Below are 19,140 nucleotides of genomic sequence, written 5' to 3' on the forward strand. Positions count from 1 at the left end.
AGTATAGGGAACCAATAGCAATGCTTTAATTTGTCACATGATCTCCAGGAGGCCATATTGAAACCCTATTTTGCAGACTTTTCCAAAGTAAACAGCTTTGCCATTTTGCGCCACAAAAAAAATCACTCAAAACTTAATTTTCTGGCCCTTTTCCATCTGAAAAAAAAAATATTCCTACTGATAGTTGAGTAAACCTTAATTTTTGATAGTTTCATACCCTTAGACTGTTCAAGACATTTATTTCAATGGGTCGTTGGTTCAATGGTACAATGTTGCCTACAGGCAAAATTCAGACAGGAAACTGGTTAAAAAAGTTCCATTTGTAATGTTTTTAAATTTAAAATGTTTTGTATTGTACCCTGTTGAATCTACTTAATCTTTTACTCATGTTTATTGAATAAATTATGTTAAAATTAATTTAAAAACTAATTTTTTCATGTGTGCACCGTTCTGGTACAATGTTGCCTACAGGCAACAAACCCCAAAAACTTCTTAATTTGTTTTTGCAGATTATGTTTATTTAGTCTTTTTTAAGGCAAAAACACTCCAAACATTTTTTTCCTAAATGGCATCATAATGTGTACCATAGAGTTAAGTATCAAAAGTAAAAGTACTTGTTTTGCAGAATGCGCCCACTCAGATTGTTTTATATATTCCAAATACATTATTGGATTATCTGTATTGATGCATTTATATAAGCATCATTTTCTCAAGAGAGGGCTCATTTCAACTATCTTATCACTTTAAAGTCACTAAAGCTGTCAGCTAAATGTAGTGGAGTAAAAAGTACAATATTGAGTAGAAGTATAAATTTACATAAAATGGAAATACTAAAGTAAAGTACAAGTGGCTCAAAATTTTACTTAAGTACAGTACTTGAGTAAATGTACTTAGGGCCCTCGCAGTACATGCGTGTCGGGGCATGCTGCCGTCGAGTACTTTTACTGAATTAAAGGATCTGAACACTTCTTCCACCACTGTCTTTTTTACTTCTTTACTTTTTTTTGTAACTTTTTTTTTACATTTATTTTTTTTTCTTTATTTAAAAAAAAAAAAAAATTATTAATATTTTTTATTTATTTTTTATTATTTTCTGCGCTTCTGCGCCGAAAACCGCGCATGCGCAGAAGCGGAAAAAAGCCGCGCATGCGCAGAAGCGAAGAAAAGGATGCGCAATGCGCAGGAGCGCAGAAAAAATAATAATTAAATAAAAAATAATACATAATAATACAACATAATACAAAATAATACAAAATTAAAAAATTAAAAATTAAAATAAAGAAAGAAAAATAAATTAAAAAAAAAAAAGTTTAAAAAAAAGTAAAGAAGTAAAAAAGACAGTGGTGGAAGAAGTGTTCAGATCCTTTACTTCAGTAAAAGTACTAATACCACACTGTGAAAAGACTCCACTCCGCTCATTTTAACTACCTAATAAACTTTTAAGTGGTTTAATTTATAAAAATGGGTAATCATTTTAAATGTATCATGTTTTTCATTTTAAATCTTGACCTGAAAAGTAAGTAAAGCTGTCAGCTAAATGTAGATGAATAAAAAGTACAATATATGTCTCAAAATGTAGTGGAGTAGAAGTATAAAGTTACATAAAATGTACATAAAAGTACCTCAAAATTGTACTTTAAGTCCAGTACTTGAGTAAATGTACATAATTACTTTCCACCATTGCTACCTGCCTCTTCTAACTAATACATATCAGTTAAGAGTCCTCCTTCAGACACTGTATGAGGATTAAAGGGATAGTTTGTGCATTATTATACAAAACTTGGTCCAACTATTGTCAATGCTCTCCTGAGGATAACCCTTTAAGTTTTTATTGATCAGCCCCTAGGTGGCACTGTGGTGGCAGTCTAATTTCATATTTGGTACTGTGGCCACACTATAACACTTAAGGCAATGAAATTCATAGGGGTGGTATAGACTGGCCCCTGTAACGCACACACACCGATGGCAACCTCTCATTGAAAAATGCAAAAACAGAGTTTCAGCTCCTCCCCTCTGGGCGTAGGTTTACAATCCCTAGGTGTAGAATAAAAAGACACAAAAACAGTTTTGTCCCTGCTATGCTTTGCACAGGTGTTTATTTATTGTTGCTTTTATGTATGTTTTTACTATTTCTAGATATACATTTTAACCTTTATCTACGTTTTTTACAGCCAAAACAAGTTTTATTTTATTTTGCTGTTTTATTTTGTTTATTTTTCTATTCTATTTGCTATTCGTATTTTAGTTCGCATCAATATCTAAGTATAGTCTGGACCTCTAAGAACTTTTAATAATTTTTAATCATTTTTTTTATTTAACTTGCCATTTCTTAACTCCCACTGTCTTAAGTTGAATGATGTGTGATATGTGCCTCTTTTGTGTGTGTGTATGAGGACTCCATTTGTACCCAGAGGTAGATTTTGTTTGCAGTATGAAGTAAATAACATAGATAAAAAGATAAAAAAAACATGATAATGATAATGAATTTCATTGTCTTAAGTCTTATGGTCTGGACACAGTGCCAAATATTAAATTAGACTGCCACCAGAGCGCCACCTAGGGGCCGATCAATAAAACCTTCAAGGGTTATCCTCAGGAGGGCATTGACAATAAGTATACCAAGTTTGGTGTTAATCCGACCAACCAATTTAGAGTATAAATATAAAATACTTCAATTTAAAGAGCGCCACCTAGTGGTCATCGGCCAAAATTTTGCACAGAGCCTCAGGGTTTTCATGTCATGGAGTTTCATGTCATTCAGACACACCAATGTGGAGATATGCAACACTTCATGTTTTGTGTTTAAAATAGCGCCACCTGCAGGAAGTTGTTATTTAATAACTTGAGTATCAAGTCAGTTATCAAAATTATTTTAATAACTTTTTGTTATGAGGGTCCATAGATGCTGTGTGCAAAGTTTGGTGCAAAACGATGAAATTGCCAGGAGTTCGAAAAAGTATGTTTACGACATTTCGCAAATTTGCGAAAAAGGGCGTGGCCTATATCACGAGATTCAGCACAACTCAGTGAACGCGTGGATATAAGGTTTTTGAATGTGCGATAAAGTATGTGGGAGTTATTAGCCACTAACGCACTTTCCTTTATTATAGCGCCACCTAGTGGTGGAAATTCAGGATGACAATAGATTATAAAAATGTTCGCCAGGTGTGACTTATATTTAAAGTTTCATGAGTTTTGGGGTATGTTCAGGCAGTGAAAAATGCGATCATTTGGGAAGAAGAAAAAAAAAAATCATTCGAAATACAATAGGGACCTCGCAGGTTGTTGCCTGCTCGGGCCCTAATAAACTTTTATTGTAAAGCAATTTTACATTATGTTGAAAGACAACATGGCATATATTTACATCACTGTGCAAGATTTATTGTGCTTTATATATGTACACACATTATTAACATTCAACATAATATCTCTTAAAAAAACACTTTTATACAAACGTTTTTTAAATACAGAAGCTGATGTATGTTCACAAGTAGCTGGTTTGACTATAGTCCTAGACAGACACGGTTAATCTTCAAACATCACATCGTAGTCCAAGTCCGTCTCCGACCGTCGGAGCAGACAGTGACATCACATGTTGCACATCATCATAAACAATGACAGCAGTCAAAGAACAGACAGCGATGAGGCGGAGAAGCAAACAGTGGAGTTCAGTCAATCTCGTCAAAATGGACACATGCACGGTTCTTCAGCACTGCTCGAAGCCCGCCATCAGAGACAGGGCCAGAGACTCCACTGCACAAGGAGGGAAAGCAAAGAACAGGCAATTATTCCTAACTGTCCATAAGGGCTAACATAAAAATATAGCAGATTGGGATGGGCGTTTGGAAGAAACCTGCCAACTTGAGCATCTATAACGTTAATGATCAATTAATCGATTAATGACTATGTTTTTTTAATCCATACCCAAGTATGTACAAAAACCTGCATACATGGGTAAAATAAATGATAAATATTCAGTACTATGCAAAAGCCTGTTCGATAACGTACACTTTTATTTTGAAAGGACGAAAAGAGACTTCCTGTCGATCGTAAAACTAACTCAAGTGAGATTAAACTGTAAAGATAACGTCAAGAAGTTCAATGTTTTATGTTTTAGCCCCTGAAGAGGCATGAGGTTAGTTTTCACAGTAATCTCGCATATTTAAGTGTGTTTTATCTTTAAATACGTTTTGGATAAAATTAAATGTTTGATACAGTAAGCTAGCTTTGCTCAAATTAATTATCTTGTATTTCTGCATGTTTTATAATTGTTATTGCAACTTTCAGTTTGCAAACTGCAGCTTATTCCAACTTAATTCTCAGCTCATTGGCTTATTGACGTACGTCCGCAGAACTGAACGCTCTGCTGTGTTTCAGTTCAGTGAGCACTGATACGCAGTCAGAGATAAAACTTAAATAAAAAAATACACAAACCAATTTTAAATTCCACGTGATCGAGCAAACTCTTAATGACAATTTATTGATCATCGATTAATTATTCCCATCCCTACGAGCAGAGCATCACAACGAGTAGTTTATTGGAAGTCAAAGGCCTGGATCCGTGTTTTACTTACAATGAGGGAAGGAGCCTCGACACACAGCCTTGTTCAGTATCGTCACAAGGAACATGTGACAGTTTTTGAAATCAGATTCCATTTTATCGATGGACTCGATCCTGAAAGTGAAAAAACACGAACATTGTTAATAAAGCTACAGCACACAAGTTACATCTTAGGTTTAATTTCTCTCCAGTTCATATTAAAAAGCTCTTACTTCCAGGCTCCAAATCCAGCTTGCCACCGGTCAGAGAAGATGAGGACCAGATTGAGGACCTTCATTATTGCTTCCTTCACAAAACTGACCTGAAAAAACACAACAGCATTGTTGGATGAACAGTGGATGTATAGAGTGTCATAAATGCATGTAGGAAGCTTGCCCAAACGGAGCTGCCTCAGTCTGAACAGGGAATACAATAACATAACAAGATTACAAGATGATATCATGAAAATATTTCACAGAAGAAGTGAAATTCACTTATTCATTCACTATTCATTCAATGATCCCCAACAGTAAACACAGTAAAAACAGTTAACACACAGGACTTCTGCATCTTTTCTATTTTATTTGTCATATACCACTTATATATTTAAATATACATATTAATTTAAGTGCTTACTACTACATGCAAAAAAACCTATTTAACATGCTAAAATATATTTATGTGCAACATCTGTAAAAATGCAAAGTACTTTAGTCTATAAGTCTGTATCTTGAGCTGCTGTGACAACTAAATTTCCCCACTGAGAGATAAATAAAGTCACATCTTATCTTATTTCCTTAGCTCGAAAAGCATTGCCTGAGCTGATAGATAATTCAATATTTAAGCAAATACCATTGAAGTGTATAGCTAACAATACCTGGCCTCAACCAGATCTTCAGTTAACCCTGTGAGAGCTGTTTACCTTCTCCCTCAGGAGGCAACGGTCATGAATAGTTGCCAAATATCTGTAGTGAATCTTGATCAGCTGGTCCAGGTCCTTTGCTTCCTGTACCTGATGCTGAAACTCCAGTCCTGTGCTGTGCAGAATCTGCAAGAGACAATACAGACAGATTTTATGTTAATGCCTAACAGCTAATGCTGAGTGACTTTATTCTTTGGTCTGTACGCCATTACTCCACTATATCTTTACATAGCAAATAGCCGCTTGCTGTTAAATTAATGTTCTGAATGTTGTGTACCACCCTTTTTAGTTTGTATGCAAATTATTACATTCCAGCGTAGATGGGTGATAGCTGTCAATTTTTATATCACATGTATTGCTGCAAACCCGGCGACAGACAAGTAAATCAGATATCATATAGATATACAGTTATGGAAAAAATTATTAGACCATTGTTTTCCACAATTTGTTCATTCCAATGCCTCGTACAACTAAAGGTACATTTTCCATGGTTTTCTTTATAATAAACAACAAAATCATTAACAAGAAAACCATTGAAAATGGCTAGATATCAGCTCTTAAATTAAACTCTTATGAGCTCTTTTTGTTGTTATGATATTTGTGCAAACAAATGTACCTTTAGTTCTACCAGGCATTACATGAACAAGAAATTGAAGAAAACAAGGGTCTAATAATTTTTTTCCATGCCTGTACATATTGAATCACATTTGTGTTTATTCCTGCTGTTCTTAAATAGTTTTTAGCCTTTTCTGAGATAATCTAGTCCAGATTTGAGCAGCCTAGGTACAGTGGTTTTCTATCTGGACTTGGTCTAACATAGTCCAGGTATGAGAAAGATTGTGAAATCTGCATTTACTGTATTAAGAATAAAGCAGAACATAGCTTTCACAAATCAGCAACTGTGTTTTCAATGTACCATCATTGTGTCTTTTCAGAATAGTCTTTCATTTTACCTACAGCGTAAATAGTAGTTGAAACATTTGAAACAACAGTGCTATACCAATAATATAAAATCATATTTTTTCAAAATAAAATTATGAATATGTGCAACAGTGTGATAAGCCTTCTCTGTGGAAGAGATTCTATTCTTTACACATGTGCTTTTCCTTCTGTGAAACGTCCAAATGAATGAGGGCCAAATTCAATTTAGCTGCTCTGGTGGTTCTGGTTATTGTGCGTCATTAATGTTATTAGCGACACCTGTGCTGTTCATGTTGTGATAAGTGTTGGAGCCAAGTTACATTTATAGAAGTACAAGTTAATAAATAGGAACAATTTCAGTGTGTTCTATGTTAAGTTAAATCAGTCAGATAAACATAATTAGATGTACTTTTCAGAGGCCAATATTTCCATATTAAACATACTTTTTAAAATCGGTCTTTTGTAATATTAACATTTTTTTTGAGACACCGAATTTTAGGTCTTCATTAAATTTAAGCCATAATCATTGTAATTAGAAGAAATTAAATAAATTAAGACATGAAATGTTTCATTCTGTGTGTAATGGGTCTATATAATGTGTCATTTCCACTTTTTGAATTGAATTATTGATATAAATAAACTATTCTATGATATTCTAATTTATTGAGATGCACCTGTAATTCATGTTCATATAAGAATAATATTTGTATGAAGATGTCATTTTTGTACCCTTTGTTCTGAGCAGGAAAGCAGGTTACTGTTACTTTAAGAGAAAAGATTTCTTGTTTTTTTTGGGCCACAGGCTTTGAAGTAAGTTCCATTACTTGAGGCTCGCAGAGGGACCGAGCTACATGGTTTCCTTACCGCAGTTATAGTTATTGATAGGGGAAATCAACATTGAACACTCTTGTAGAACAGAACTGTGGAATAAAGATTTTTACATTTTACATTGTTTTTACATCAGAATACTGTGGGAGTTTTTTCCTTGTCAAGTAAATTAACAAGTGTAAAACCAAGGTCTTCTGGGCTTCAACCACTACAATGAGTTTAAATATCTGCTGTGAAAAGGCTCGGTACTCTGTGACTTGTCTCACCCGGGTCATGATGTAGTTGTGAAGGCTGTTGACAAAGTGCATGAGTTTGACCCGCAGCAGACACATCCGGTGAATCTGCTGATTTATAGGCTCTTTGACTTTTACTTCCTCAGCCAGAGCTGCTTCCTCCAGTTTCTTAGTGACATCTGTGAAATCTAAAACAAACAAACATCATTCACATGTTAAAAAAACAGCACTGCAAGATACACAAAGGATAGAATACGATCAAGTTGTTTTCATACATTTCAATTAATCTATTGGAGCTTTATTTTTGACAATGTAGTATTTTGCTGATTTTAAAGTGCAGCAGTAACTCGTACCACTGAACCGCAGTGTGTCCAAACTATATTTGGCCCATTTAATCTGCAGCAGGAGGAGAAACACTTGATTGTAGATCTTCTGGCACTCAGAGCTGATCACAATGTCGACAGGCCAGGGAACCTGTGCAGCGCAAGGTTATTATAGTTTAACAAAAACTAACAAAATAACCAAAACTAGAATTTAAAAAACATTTTCGTTTACTGAAATAAAAATAATAACTAACTGAAAATGTATTGTGTGGTTACAAAACTAACTAAAATTATAGTGAAAATGTCCTTTGTTTTAATCTTTAACAACTTTTTTCATACATTCATACATTACCTTATTGGGGCTGAGGATAGGAAGGAAATAAAGGCAACATTTATTGTGACCTTTTTGTATCTCACACCTTACAAAAACCCCATTACAAAAATTCACAGCAAAATTTAAAACTAAAACTAATGTAAAATCCAAAACTATTATTACCGTGGTGCAGAGTACAATCAGTAAATGGCAGTTTGAAAAAGCATGAACAAATGTAAACACATATATTCATGTTGCTTACCTTGTAACCCAGAGTTAGCACTTCTAGATTATTCACAGGATGTTTTTTCCTGGCAGGGTCCATGGTCTCTAAGAAGACTGACAACCTAGAGAACATGAAATAATGAAAAAAGCTATAAAAAAAAAAATCCATAATAAACCTTCAATGTGATTCTTCACTTATCTCTGTTTACATCCGACCACATTAGGCCTTCTGTATTATTTCCTGTATTATATATGTATGTATGTATATATATATATATATATATATATACATATATATACTAGACTGTATATATCACTGCATATATTTAATTATATCTATTCATTTATGTTCATACTACTACATGTAACAAATGATTGAACCTATTTAACACGCTAAAATATATTTTCTCCAATGCGCAATATCTGTAAAATGCAAAGCACATTCAGAAAAACAAACAAACACAAAAAATATATATCAACAATAAATGCCAAATAGCAGAAATGTGTATGTACATATATATGTATGTATGTATGTATGTATGTATGTATGTATGTATGTATGTAATGTGTATATAATGTATGTATATGTCTTATTTTTTATATTCTTATTCTGTCTTCTATATCTATGTGACTGAATCTTGAGCTGCTGTGACAACTACATTTCCCTATGCAGGATAAATAAAGTCATATCTTATCTTATCTTATAAATACATGTAGTACCTGCTGCTGTCCTCAGGGCAGCGCTGTCCTACTGCCTCCTGCAGCTGAGCGTTGAGAAAAGACGGCTGCTGCCAGCTCTCCTTCTCCTGCACCTTTTCAAAGATGGCTGTGTAAAAGTCGTACATTGTGTCTCCAGCCTCCAGCAGGAAGTAGTTCCTCATAGCTTGGAGGTATTCCAACAGCCTGTGGAGACATTAATTAACTCAAATTATCTACAGTCATGGAAAAAATTATAAGACCATTGTTTTCTTCAATTTCTTGTTCATTTTTACAACTAAAGGTACATTTGTTTGGACAAATATTATGATAACAACAAAAATAGTATATAACAAAATCATTCTCAAGAAAACCATGGAAAATGGCTAGATATCAACTCTTAAATTAAACTCTTATGAGCTATTTTTGTTGTTTTCATTATATTTGTCCAAACAAATGTACCTTTAGTTGTACCAGGTATTAAAATGGACAAGAAATTTAAGAAAACAAGGGTGGTCTAATCATTTTCCCATGACTATATATGCTGTAACAAAAAAAAAAAAGTCCTCACACATACGAGCAAAAGTGATTCTTACTTGTAGTCTTTTTTCAAGGTCTTCATGAGGTTGCCGCAGCACTCGATGTACCTCCTCTCGATGTGGGGGTAGAGGCAGGAGCGCAGCGTGAGCTCAAATGTTTGGCAGGTGACAGCCTGAGATGAGCGGTCCACGATGAAATCGCCCCCGGAGAAACGCTCGTGGAAGTCACTCTGCTCCAAGTACAGCCTGAGGGGGGACACAGAGCAGAGCTAATTCAGATTTTTTAAAACAAACAAGTCTAGGACAAAAATATACATTTAATCTTTGGACATTTGAGAGATTATAAATGGAGCAGTTGCAAAAAGGCTTTATGTAATAATGGCTAAATTGAAGCTTTAAGCTTCATTCTTGAAAGGATAACAGCTGGGGATTACAAGAGTGTTTTTCGTGTTTGAATTCTGGTGTTTTTATTTGTTTGATTGTTTATTTCTGAGAAGAACAAGTCGCACTAGTAGTCTGAAGAGATATCTCTTACATATAGGACCTTCGAAGTTATCAGGTTGCATTACTGATCACACAACTGTCTTACAATGGTGTATCTTAAAGCTAAGGCTTCAATCAAAATCACAATATGGACCAGTGCAGAATGCAAATCGCAGTAGGTGTAATATTTGTTAAACGTAAAATATGTGTAAATACATTTCCAAATTAAGCATCATGCTGCGTGAATTCTACAGACTTAAGACAAAACCTTTTTTTAGAAGAGATCCTCACAAAATCACAGCGTGACCATTACAGGGCAGCAATGCTGTTGGTCTTCTGCTCTAAAAATTTGCGACTTTTACTACATTTTTTATCAGAATCCTATTTTCAACAACGCATCAGAAACTATTGGGGGGTAGATGCCTTGCTCAAGGGCACTTCAGTCCTTGACCTGTCAGTCCTTGGACCCTGCAGTTCAAGCCCAATTGCCAACCTCTAGACCACAGACTGTCCTGTTCTTACAAGCCAATCAATTTAATGAAAACAGGTTGTTCTACAAACATTTTCAGTAACTCATGAACACATTGAGATATCAACCTAAAATTCACTACACATGTTCAGGTGTTTACACTGAGCTCACATATTCAATTTCATTACATTTCACCTCTAGGCGGCACCACACAAACAAAAAGTTCATAATTAATTATGGAATTGATTGACATTTGGTTTGTATCAAATGTATTATTCATAATTATTAACCTTCTAGATATCTCTTGGGCATCTGCTGCACATGTCTCAGATCAAAATTCACACATAGCACCAATTGGCTTCTGATCTGGGGCATTTGTTGGTGATCTCCAAAAACTCTCGGTGGGAAAATCAGGGCTAACATCATGCAGTGTAAACTACCTACCGGGCAAAGTTGATGGCCAGCAACGGATCATGGACGTCTTCGATCTCCAGGTGCTGTGCAACGATGGACTGCATCTTTATAAGGCTCCTCTTAGTGGCCTGTTGTTCAGTTACTGTGTCTGTAGGCGACACGTCCTGGCTGCAAAGGCGTGACTGCACTGACTCCAGAAACAGTGTGTATACACTCTTCCTCTCTGCATCTGCAATGCCAAATTTGACACTGTTAAAAAAATACAGCAACTGAAGTGAAAACTGCCCTGAAGAAGAAGAAGAAGAAGATTACTTTATTAATCCCACAATGGGGAAATTCAACCTCTGCATTTAACCCATCCTTTTTTTACACACAAGTGAACACACCATGCAAGGAGCAGTGGCCTGTTCAGAAAGAAAATAAAAACCTGAAACCTGAATTGGCTGTGGTGCACCAGTACTGACCTCTGGAGGATCTCTCAGACTGCTCAGTCTCCTTGCAGTCCAGATTTTTCAGCAGCTGCATGGACTTTCCGGCCATGATGATCTGCTTAAGCACGGGTTTGAGGAAGGACACCATGGTGAGCTGCCTGTTACTGGAGCCCTGATCCCCTCCAGAGCTCCCGCTGGCTGAATCATTCAGCTTCTCCTCGTTCTCCACCGTCTCAGAAATACTGTACAGCGTGTAAGTGGCGTACCAGAAGTCTCTATGGTTGACTGGGACGTCCTTGTTCCTGAGTGAGAAAAAGAAAAATCCAGCAAATCAAATGTCTCTGTCAGTTACTGTAAAGTAGGTAGTAGGGATGTGCGTTTGGAAGAAACCTGTCAACTCAAGCGTCTATAACATTAACGATCAATTAATTGTTTAATCGCTACATACATAGGCAAAATAAAAGATATATATACAGTACTATGCAAAAGCCAGTTTTGATAACGGATGCTTTTATTTTGAACCAAGTATTTATTTGTGTTCATATGTATTTACACATCTTTTGGTTTACATTCGATTTTTCTTTCTGTTACATGCATATGAAAAAACAACTAAACAAAGTTAAACTTTGTCAAACAAATAACAGTTTGGCAAAAACTTTAGGCTCACTGGTCTGTTTATGACATTCTTCTAAATCACAAATACACTTGGACAGTTCTGAGGTAGCATAGTTTGACAATGTTTCACATTGGTAGATTTAAGTATTTGCTTGTTGTGAAAATGTCCATCTTAAGATGAAGGTGAGCCATTATCTCCTCTATCACATATACCTTTTTCACTCTCCTGCCACTGGGATATAGTAGGAGGGAGTGGTTTTAACTAGGGGTGAACCGATCAATCGATCGGCGCGGATTTCCTTAATTTTGCGGGATCGACGATTCTTTTACGTCAAACCGATCTTATCTAGCATCTTATCTACCTCGATAATAACCCGCCACCGGCGAAGCAGTGCTCCCAACTTTGTTGCTAAATTTAGCAACTTTTCAGACCCTCTTAGTGACTATTTTTCAAGAAAGTGACTGGAGACAAATCCAGCGACTCCTTCTTACTCTTCTTAACGAGCCGGAGGTGAGATTAAACTATAAAGATAAGGTCAAGGAGTTCAATGTTTTATGTTTTAGCCCCCGAAGAGGCATGAGGTTAGTTTTCACAGTAATCTTGCATATTTAAGTGTGTTTTGTGTTTAAATAAGTTTAGGATAAAACTCATGCTAGCAAGGTTTGATACAGTAAGCTAGTTTTGCTCCAATTAATAATATTTCTGTGTGTTTTATAATTGTTATTGCAACTTTCAGTTTGCAAACTGTAGCTTTATCCAACTTAATTCTCAGCCGTGTTTCAGTTCAGTGAGTATTGATACGCAGTCATAGATAAAATAAAAATAAAAAAATACACACGTGATCGACCAAATTCTTAACGACCATTAATCATTCATCGATTAATTATTCCCATCCCTAGTAGCTAGATTCTTCAGGTTCAACAATCTCCACTACGTACCTCTGGATGATGAACTCTTTTGCGGGGTCAAACAGATGGCCGTGAACGATCCATTCATCCACAATCTCCAGATACGGTCTGACTGTCTCCGTCCACAGAGAAAACAGCAAGGCCACCTGGAAGACAAGATGACACACAGATGTGATCATCGTTTCCTTTGTGTGTTGAATTCACAGAGCTTTATATTACACTCAGGACCGACTCACCGCTTGCGCTGATGCTTCCCCGACGCTGTCATACTCTATGATAGCTTTGTACAGGGTGTTGAGCAGGTGAGAGGCCCGCACCACATTCGGGGTCTCAGGGGGGACTTCGGCGACCCCTGTGCAGAAGACTTTGTGCAGAACTTTGATCTGTGCCAAGTGAGGGTTGAGTCGCTCCAGAACTGCAGACAGGGTCACCGTCTCATCTGCAGAAGAGGCATAAGAAAAAAATCCCTCATTAATCTAATACTCTTAACTAGTTGTAAGTTAAGATAAGACTTTATTCATCCCACAGTGGGGAAATTTTGTTGTCACAGCAGCTCAAGATACATACACATAGATATAGAAGACAGAATGAGAATATAAAAAATAAGACATATACACCAGTATATACATACGTTTCTGCTATTTTGCATTTATTATTAATACATATTTTTGTGTTTGTTTGTTTTCTTACTTTGCATTTTACATATATTTCACATTTTAGAAAATATATTTTAGCATGTTAAATAGGTTAAATAAGTTGTTGCATGAAGTAGTATGATCAATGAATAAATATACATATACAGTATAGTATAAGTGGTAGAAGACATATAGTCACTGTAATATTCATTAAAAAGCCAGAAAAAAATTACACATATGCATAATATATTCATATGCACAGAAGTGCGTGTTTGTACTAGGGCTGGGCGATATATCGATACAGAAAATATATCGATATATTTTTAAAAGTGATACGGAATTAGGCCATATCGCATATATCGATATTGTTCAATTTTTTTTCTTTCTTTATATATAAATGCCACCCTTACTAGGGTTTGTCATATTTAGCTTCTAGATAAGTTTCTCATATAAATATATTTATTTCAGAAAAACATTGGCCTATTTAATTTCATAGGGTATTTTTATTTAAGATATTTTTTATTTAAATGTGCACTTTATGTAGCTTTGATTTTTAAAAAAGGTACTCCTGTTGTTATACAATATTTATGTTCACTTAAATAAATGGTTTCAATAAAACTACTAGTGACATGTCATATTTGACTTTGACTGAACATTTGCTCTCACTTTGAGATAAAAATATTGAGATATATATCGTATATCGATATTCAGCCTAAATATATCGGGATATGACTTTTGGTCCATATTGCCCAGCCCTAGTGTACTTAATTTTTACAACTGAAATTACATTTTTGTTATTACACAGAGACTAAAGTTTAGGGAAGTTCAAACGTGAACAGTAACAAAGCCAGCCTTAACTTTAGAGGAGAGTTACAGCATCCTATCCAGGGTTACCCAACAATTTTCACCTTCTAAACATACTTGTACTTGCCATTGCATATGAGCTCTTTCTCAATTGTGGTCAGCTCCTCTTTGAAGCTGGTAAAGTACTTGTTGAGTGCCCACACAAAAGCCTGGTAGGTCCTGAAGGGAGGCTCAGAGCCCTTCTTGGAGCCGTGTGAGGAACCGGAGCCCGGTGGGCAAGGCTCTGAGCTGTATCCCGTCACCTCGTCTATGAACCTCTGCAGCCTGAACACAGCCTGCCCGTACACAGCAATATGCTCCAGTACAGAGCGCAGACAGTTCTGCAGCACAGAAAGAGAAAACACTGTGACAGGAGACACTTTTTTAAAGATATAACACCAACAATATTCAGATTTTAACTTACACTGGTCAGATGAGTTACCACCACGTTGTTCCTCACTGACACTTTTCCATCATGATGTTGGAATATAAAGTGTTTCTTAACCCCAGAGAGAAGCCTGCAACATAACACAAGCTCAACTTTATGATACACAAAAATCAAGGTGGTAATATGAGCCTGTAAATCAGACAAGCACTGAAATGTTTGGGGATCTACAAGGTAATAAAAAGTTGTTTATAAGAGTTTGTACAATGAAGTGAGTCACACCACAGCATCATTACATCTTACCATATTGTCTCCCGTATTACTTGAGTCTCTGTGACAAAGGCCTTTTCTTCGGGCAGATACAATGGATCAGTGTTATACAAGTGCTGATCCCTGAAAAGAGAGTCGCTGAAGGTTAACATTTCAACTGACAAATATCCAAACTTTGCCAACTAGTCTATTTTTAAAAATGATCAACTGATAAACAGTCTTCACTTGCATGATACAAGAAAATCATGTCACTTTCATTCAAAACAATTCAGAACAGTGAAGCTCAAAGTTGAGGAAAGTTTGAGAAAATGCTGCAGTTGTTGTCGTCCATACATGTTTGATATCAGTTCAGTTTGACTGAATACTTTGTTGGTCAGTCTGTGGGTTTTGACTCTCATTGTGGAAGAATAAAAAGACGGAAGTGATATTAATAGACTGAGGATTTTCTCTTATTTGACAAAACAATTCTCGATTGAATTTCATTTTGTGCACACAAAATGCAGTTATATGGCAATATATTGTATCACAACACTCACTATATCACAAAATGCTTAGAATCGCAATAACATCGTATCATGACTCAAGTATCGGGATAAAATCGTATCGTGGGGGCCTCTGCTGATTGCCACCTCTAATAAATACATTTTTAAAATGAATCAATGGATAACTATATGCTAAAGTAAAGCTCTATGCAACAGTTTACTTACCACACGTTGAGCAAGTTGGAGTGTAAATGCAAGCTGTGAGGAAAACGAGGAGCGTGAGCCACCCAGTACGGTGTCACTACATGCTGCTCCAGCCAGGCCCGGGCGTCAGGCTCTCCCACTGGAATCACACAAACTGGAATTGTTTTCCTATTCATACAGATACTTTTATGAAGATGCTGTGTGGGCGGTTATTATCACCTTTCCATGTGACAGGAACTGTCTTGTTGTTGTTGTCCTGGTCTTCAAGGGGTGTTCTGTCCAGCTGGATCCCAGAGTCCTCCCTGCTGATTGGCTGCTGGCTGTCATCATCATCGCTCTCCTCCTCAGACCACTCCTAAAAAAACAGTCAGGATATATTTCAAATCCCTCTAAACTAGCTTTATTTCTGCTGGATTGTAGGGTTGTCAAAAGTATCGATACTCAAGAAAGTATCGATACTAAAACGTTGTATCCGGATATGATACTCATTTTCAAAAGCATTGAGTATCTGCAGCTTGTTCTCGTAGTTGCAGTTTCTTTTTGCACAACTGTTTTTTATTATAAATATTTAACCTGTGGTTCTGTTCATTTTTACATGTTGCATTTTACTTGTTAATAAAATTATTTCTGTTAAATTTGGGGGTCTTTGTTTTTATCCTGGTGGTATCGAAAATGGTAATGTGTATCGAATATTTTCCTGAGTATCGGTATCGAGTTGAAAATTTTAGTATCGTGACAACCCTACTGGATTGCTGACTTTACTGTAGCTTTGCAGCTCTTACACAACGATATACAATACAACATTTAACAGAGTGTATCATAGTTATTCATGTCCATCAGAATGGGTTTGGCTATGATTTACTCACAGGGGTGTCTGGGTAAGGTCCAATGTCTATGTCCTCACCCTCCATCAAATATTTAGCCCAGTCAAAGTTGTCCTCTTCTTCTGCAGACACAAAATGAAGCGATAATGATTAACATGGACTTGTAAACTTTTAAAAGTTTCCAACTAACCATCTGTGAAACATCAACTCACCTGCCTCCCTTACCCTGGGTCTCTCAGTAAAGTTTGTGTTTGAGGGGGACCCCGATAAGAAGAGCAGAAGTGACAGGACACTGTAGTGTGCATCAGTCTGCAAAAAAACATAGAAAATTGCTCTGTATCTGTATTTATTTCATTTGTCACAGCTATTGTCTGGATGATGTGCCTTTTAACCTTAGGAAATATGAGCTAGTAAGAAAATGGATCTATTGGAGATTTATTTGATATTGTGGGAGTGGAGCTGTTCTCTGGAGGCAGCGTGAGACAGGATGGTGCTGTCCAGGTTACATGTCATCTTGGATAATGTCTCAAATTACGGCTGGTTAATATGGCTGAAGTCCTCTATTCTGATATTGGCCATTTCATAATCTCAATATCAACATACGGTCATGGACAAAATTATTACACCACCCTTGTTTTCTTCTATTTGTTGTTCACTTTAATGCCTGGTACAATTAAAGATACATTTGTTTGTACAAAAATAATGATAAAAACAAAAATAGCTCATAAGAGTTTAATTTAAGAGCTGATATCTAGCCATTTTCCATGGTTTTCTTGATAATGATTGATTTTGGTTATTATCAAGCAAACCATGGAAAATGGCTTTTCTTAATAATGATTTTGATTTTCATCAAGAGAACAGATACAGTTTTCTGTATTATGGAATATAACTTACTTTTCATATTTTACTTTTTCCACCATCACTATGAATGTTTAATGGATGTGTTCAATAAAAACATGGAATATTATAATTGTTTGTGTGGTATTAGGTTAAGCATGTTGCGTTTGTCTATACCCGGGACTTAGATGCAGATCAGATCACATTTTATGACAAATTAATGCAGAAAACTAGGTAATTTCAAAGGGTTCACATACTTTTTCTTGCAACTGCACATGTCAACTAATATTCTTGTTTATGCTATTCTTGCACTTTAATACACAAAATCATCGATCCCATTTTAAGCATTATTATTTATGCGACTGTTATATTCTGTAGGACACATTTTTACACATTTCTGTTTTTCTTATAATGTCTATACATGCTAGAATGAAAGCAACTGTAATGTAAAGTATTTTCTGATTTTCTCTGATTTTCTGAAAGTTATCTTGAGGGCTGTTAGGTTCTTTCTCTGTTGGTCCATGTCTGTGCCATACCTTTGTTCCATCTGTATTTGGTAAAGGTGAGTTCAGGAACTCTTCAGTCAGCCTCATCCAGCTTTCTGCTTTACTAACGTCTGAGTGGACCATGAGCTTCTCATTGATGCTGTAAAATACAGCAGATAGTGTTGTATTAAGGACCCGGAGTGTTATATATGAGGGGAAATGGAAAAGCTCTCAATCTTCCTAATGTCAATATCATATGTATCATGTTTTAAGCATACATTAATACAGGAGCATCTCAATAAATTACAATATCACAGAAAAGTTTATTCATGTCAGTAATTAAATTCAAAATGTGGAAATAACACATTATATAGATACATTACACACAGAATGAAACATTGCATGTCTTGATTTATTTAATTTCTTCTAATTATAATGACTATGGCTCACATTTATAGAAGACTTAAAATTCTGTGTCTCAAAAAAATTTGAGAATTACAAAAGACCAATTTTAAAAAGTATGTTTAATATGGAAATGTTGGCCTCTGAAGAGTATGGCCATCTATATGCACTCAATACTTGGTTGGGACTATCTGACTTGAACTACTGGAAATTGACTTTTCCATGATATTCTAATGTATCGAGATGCACCTGTATAACAGTATAGGTTTCTGAAATAGCTGCTATGCCCCTGTACTAGACAGTCCAAGAGGCAAGAGCAACTAGCACCACAGACTTACTCACCCACTTATACTGCGTTGGACTTTATGGCTGTCCACATCCAAGAAACGATGAAATCTGTCAAGACACGAGACTATTACTAGCATCACAGCCGCTTGTAGCTAACGTTTGCTTACATGTTAGTAGCTGACAAGCTAGCCCATGTCCTCACCTGAAATTCGACCAGGCAAATTTAAGCGCCATCTGAAAATTCTGGTCTTCCTCGTCCTCGACCCCACTGATACATCTGATCAACTTCTTCGTTTCTCTCTCTTGCTCCTTTTCGAAGCTGGTCCAGTGTGCCATGTTGATGTTGACAGCGGTGCTGCAGCTAGCTTCACGTTACAAGTGTCTTCATGTAGAAGAAGTAAACAAGCTATCGGTCCGCCTTGGTGCACGCCTGGTGAAGCTGCAAGCTAAAGAGCTAGCACGGATAAGAAATGTTAGAAAATGCCATTTATTACAAAGACACGACAGCTTTAGCTATTTCTCCATTGATTCCTTCAGCACCGCGCGACGTTTGCCTCCAACAACAAATGATGGCGAATGCGCATGCGCGACTACAAAATGAAGCAAAAATGTATTTTTTATTTC

General features: G+C 36.1%; 1 protein-coding gene across 1 annotated transcript; it reads right to left on the reverse strand.

Moving 5' to 3' along the window:
• Positions 1-3,694: 3,694 nt before the first annotated feature.
• On the reverse strand, positions 3,695-19,127 carry tubgcp5 (tubulin gamma complex component 5). The gene is made up of 23 exons (XM_059341262.1): positions 18,719-19,127; positions 18,571-18,624; positions 17,878-17,986; positions 16,717-16,813; positions 16,547-16,626; positions 15,900-16,035; positions 15,702-15,819; positions 15,028-15,117; positions 14,764-14,857; positions 14,428-14,680; positions 13,098-13,300; positions 12,892-13,007; positions 11,371-11,639; positions 10,937-11,135; positions 9,598-9,786; positions 9,026-9,208; positions 8,343-8,427; positions 7,798-7,918; positions 7,478-7,632; positions 5,463-5,588; positions 4,774-4,862; positions 4,575-4,675; positions 3,695-3,753 (listed from the first exon to the last, which is right to left on the reverse strand). Exons 1-23 carry the CDS (start codon positions 18,850-18,852, stop codon positions 3,707-3,709), a joined length of 3,048 nt encoding a protein of 1,015 aa, XP_059197245.1. The 5' UTR covers positions 18,853-19,127; the 3' UTR covers positions 3,695-3,706.
• Between the last annotated feature and the right edge of the window lie 13 nt (positions 19,128-19,140).

Source organism: Centropristis striata, chromosome 9 (genome assembly GCF_030273125.1).
Source record: "Centropristis striata isolate RG_2023a ecotype Rhode Island chromosome 9, C.striata_1.0, whole genome shotgun sequence".
NCBI classification, from domain to species: domain Eukaryota; kingdom Metazoa; phylum Chordata; class Actinopteri; order Perciformes; family Serranidae; genus Centropristis; species Centropristis striata.

Coding starts and splice junctions, on each gene's coding strand:
- tubgcp5 (XM_059341262.1), bottom strand. CDS start 18,852: ATGGCACACTGGACCAGCTTCGAAAAGGAGCAAGAGAGAGAAACGAAG. Junction 16,627..16,716: donor ACCCAGGGTAAGGGAGGCAG/GTGAGTTGATGT, acceptor TTGTGTCTGCAG/AAGAAGAGGACAACTTTGAC. Junction 7,633..7,797: donor GGACACACTGCGGTTCAGTG/GTACGAGTTACT, acceptor TGTTTGTTTTAG/ATTTCACAGATGTCACTAAG.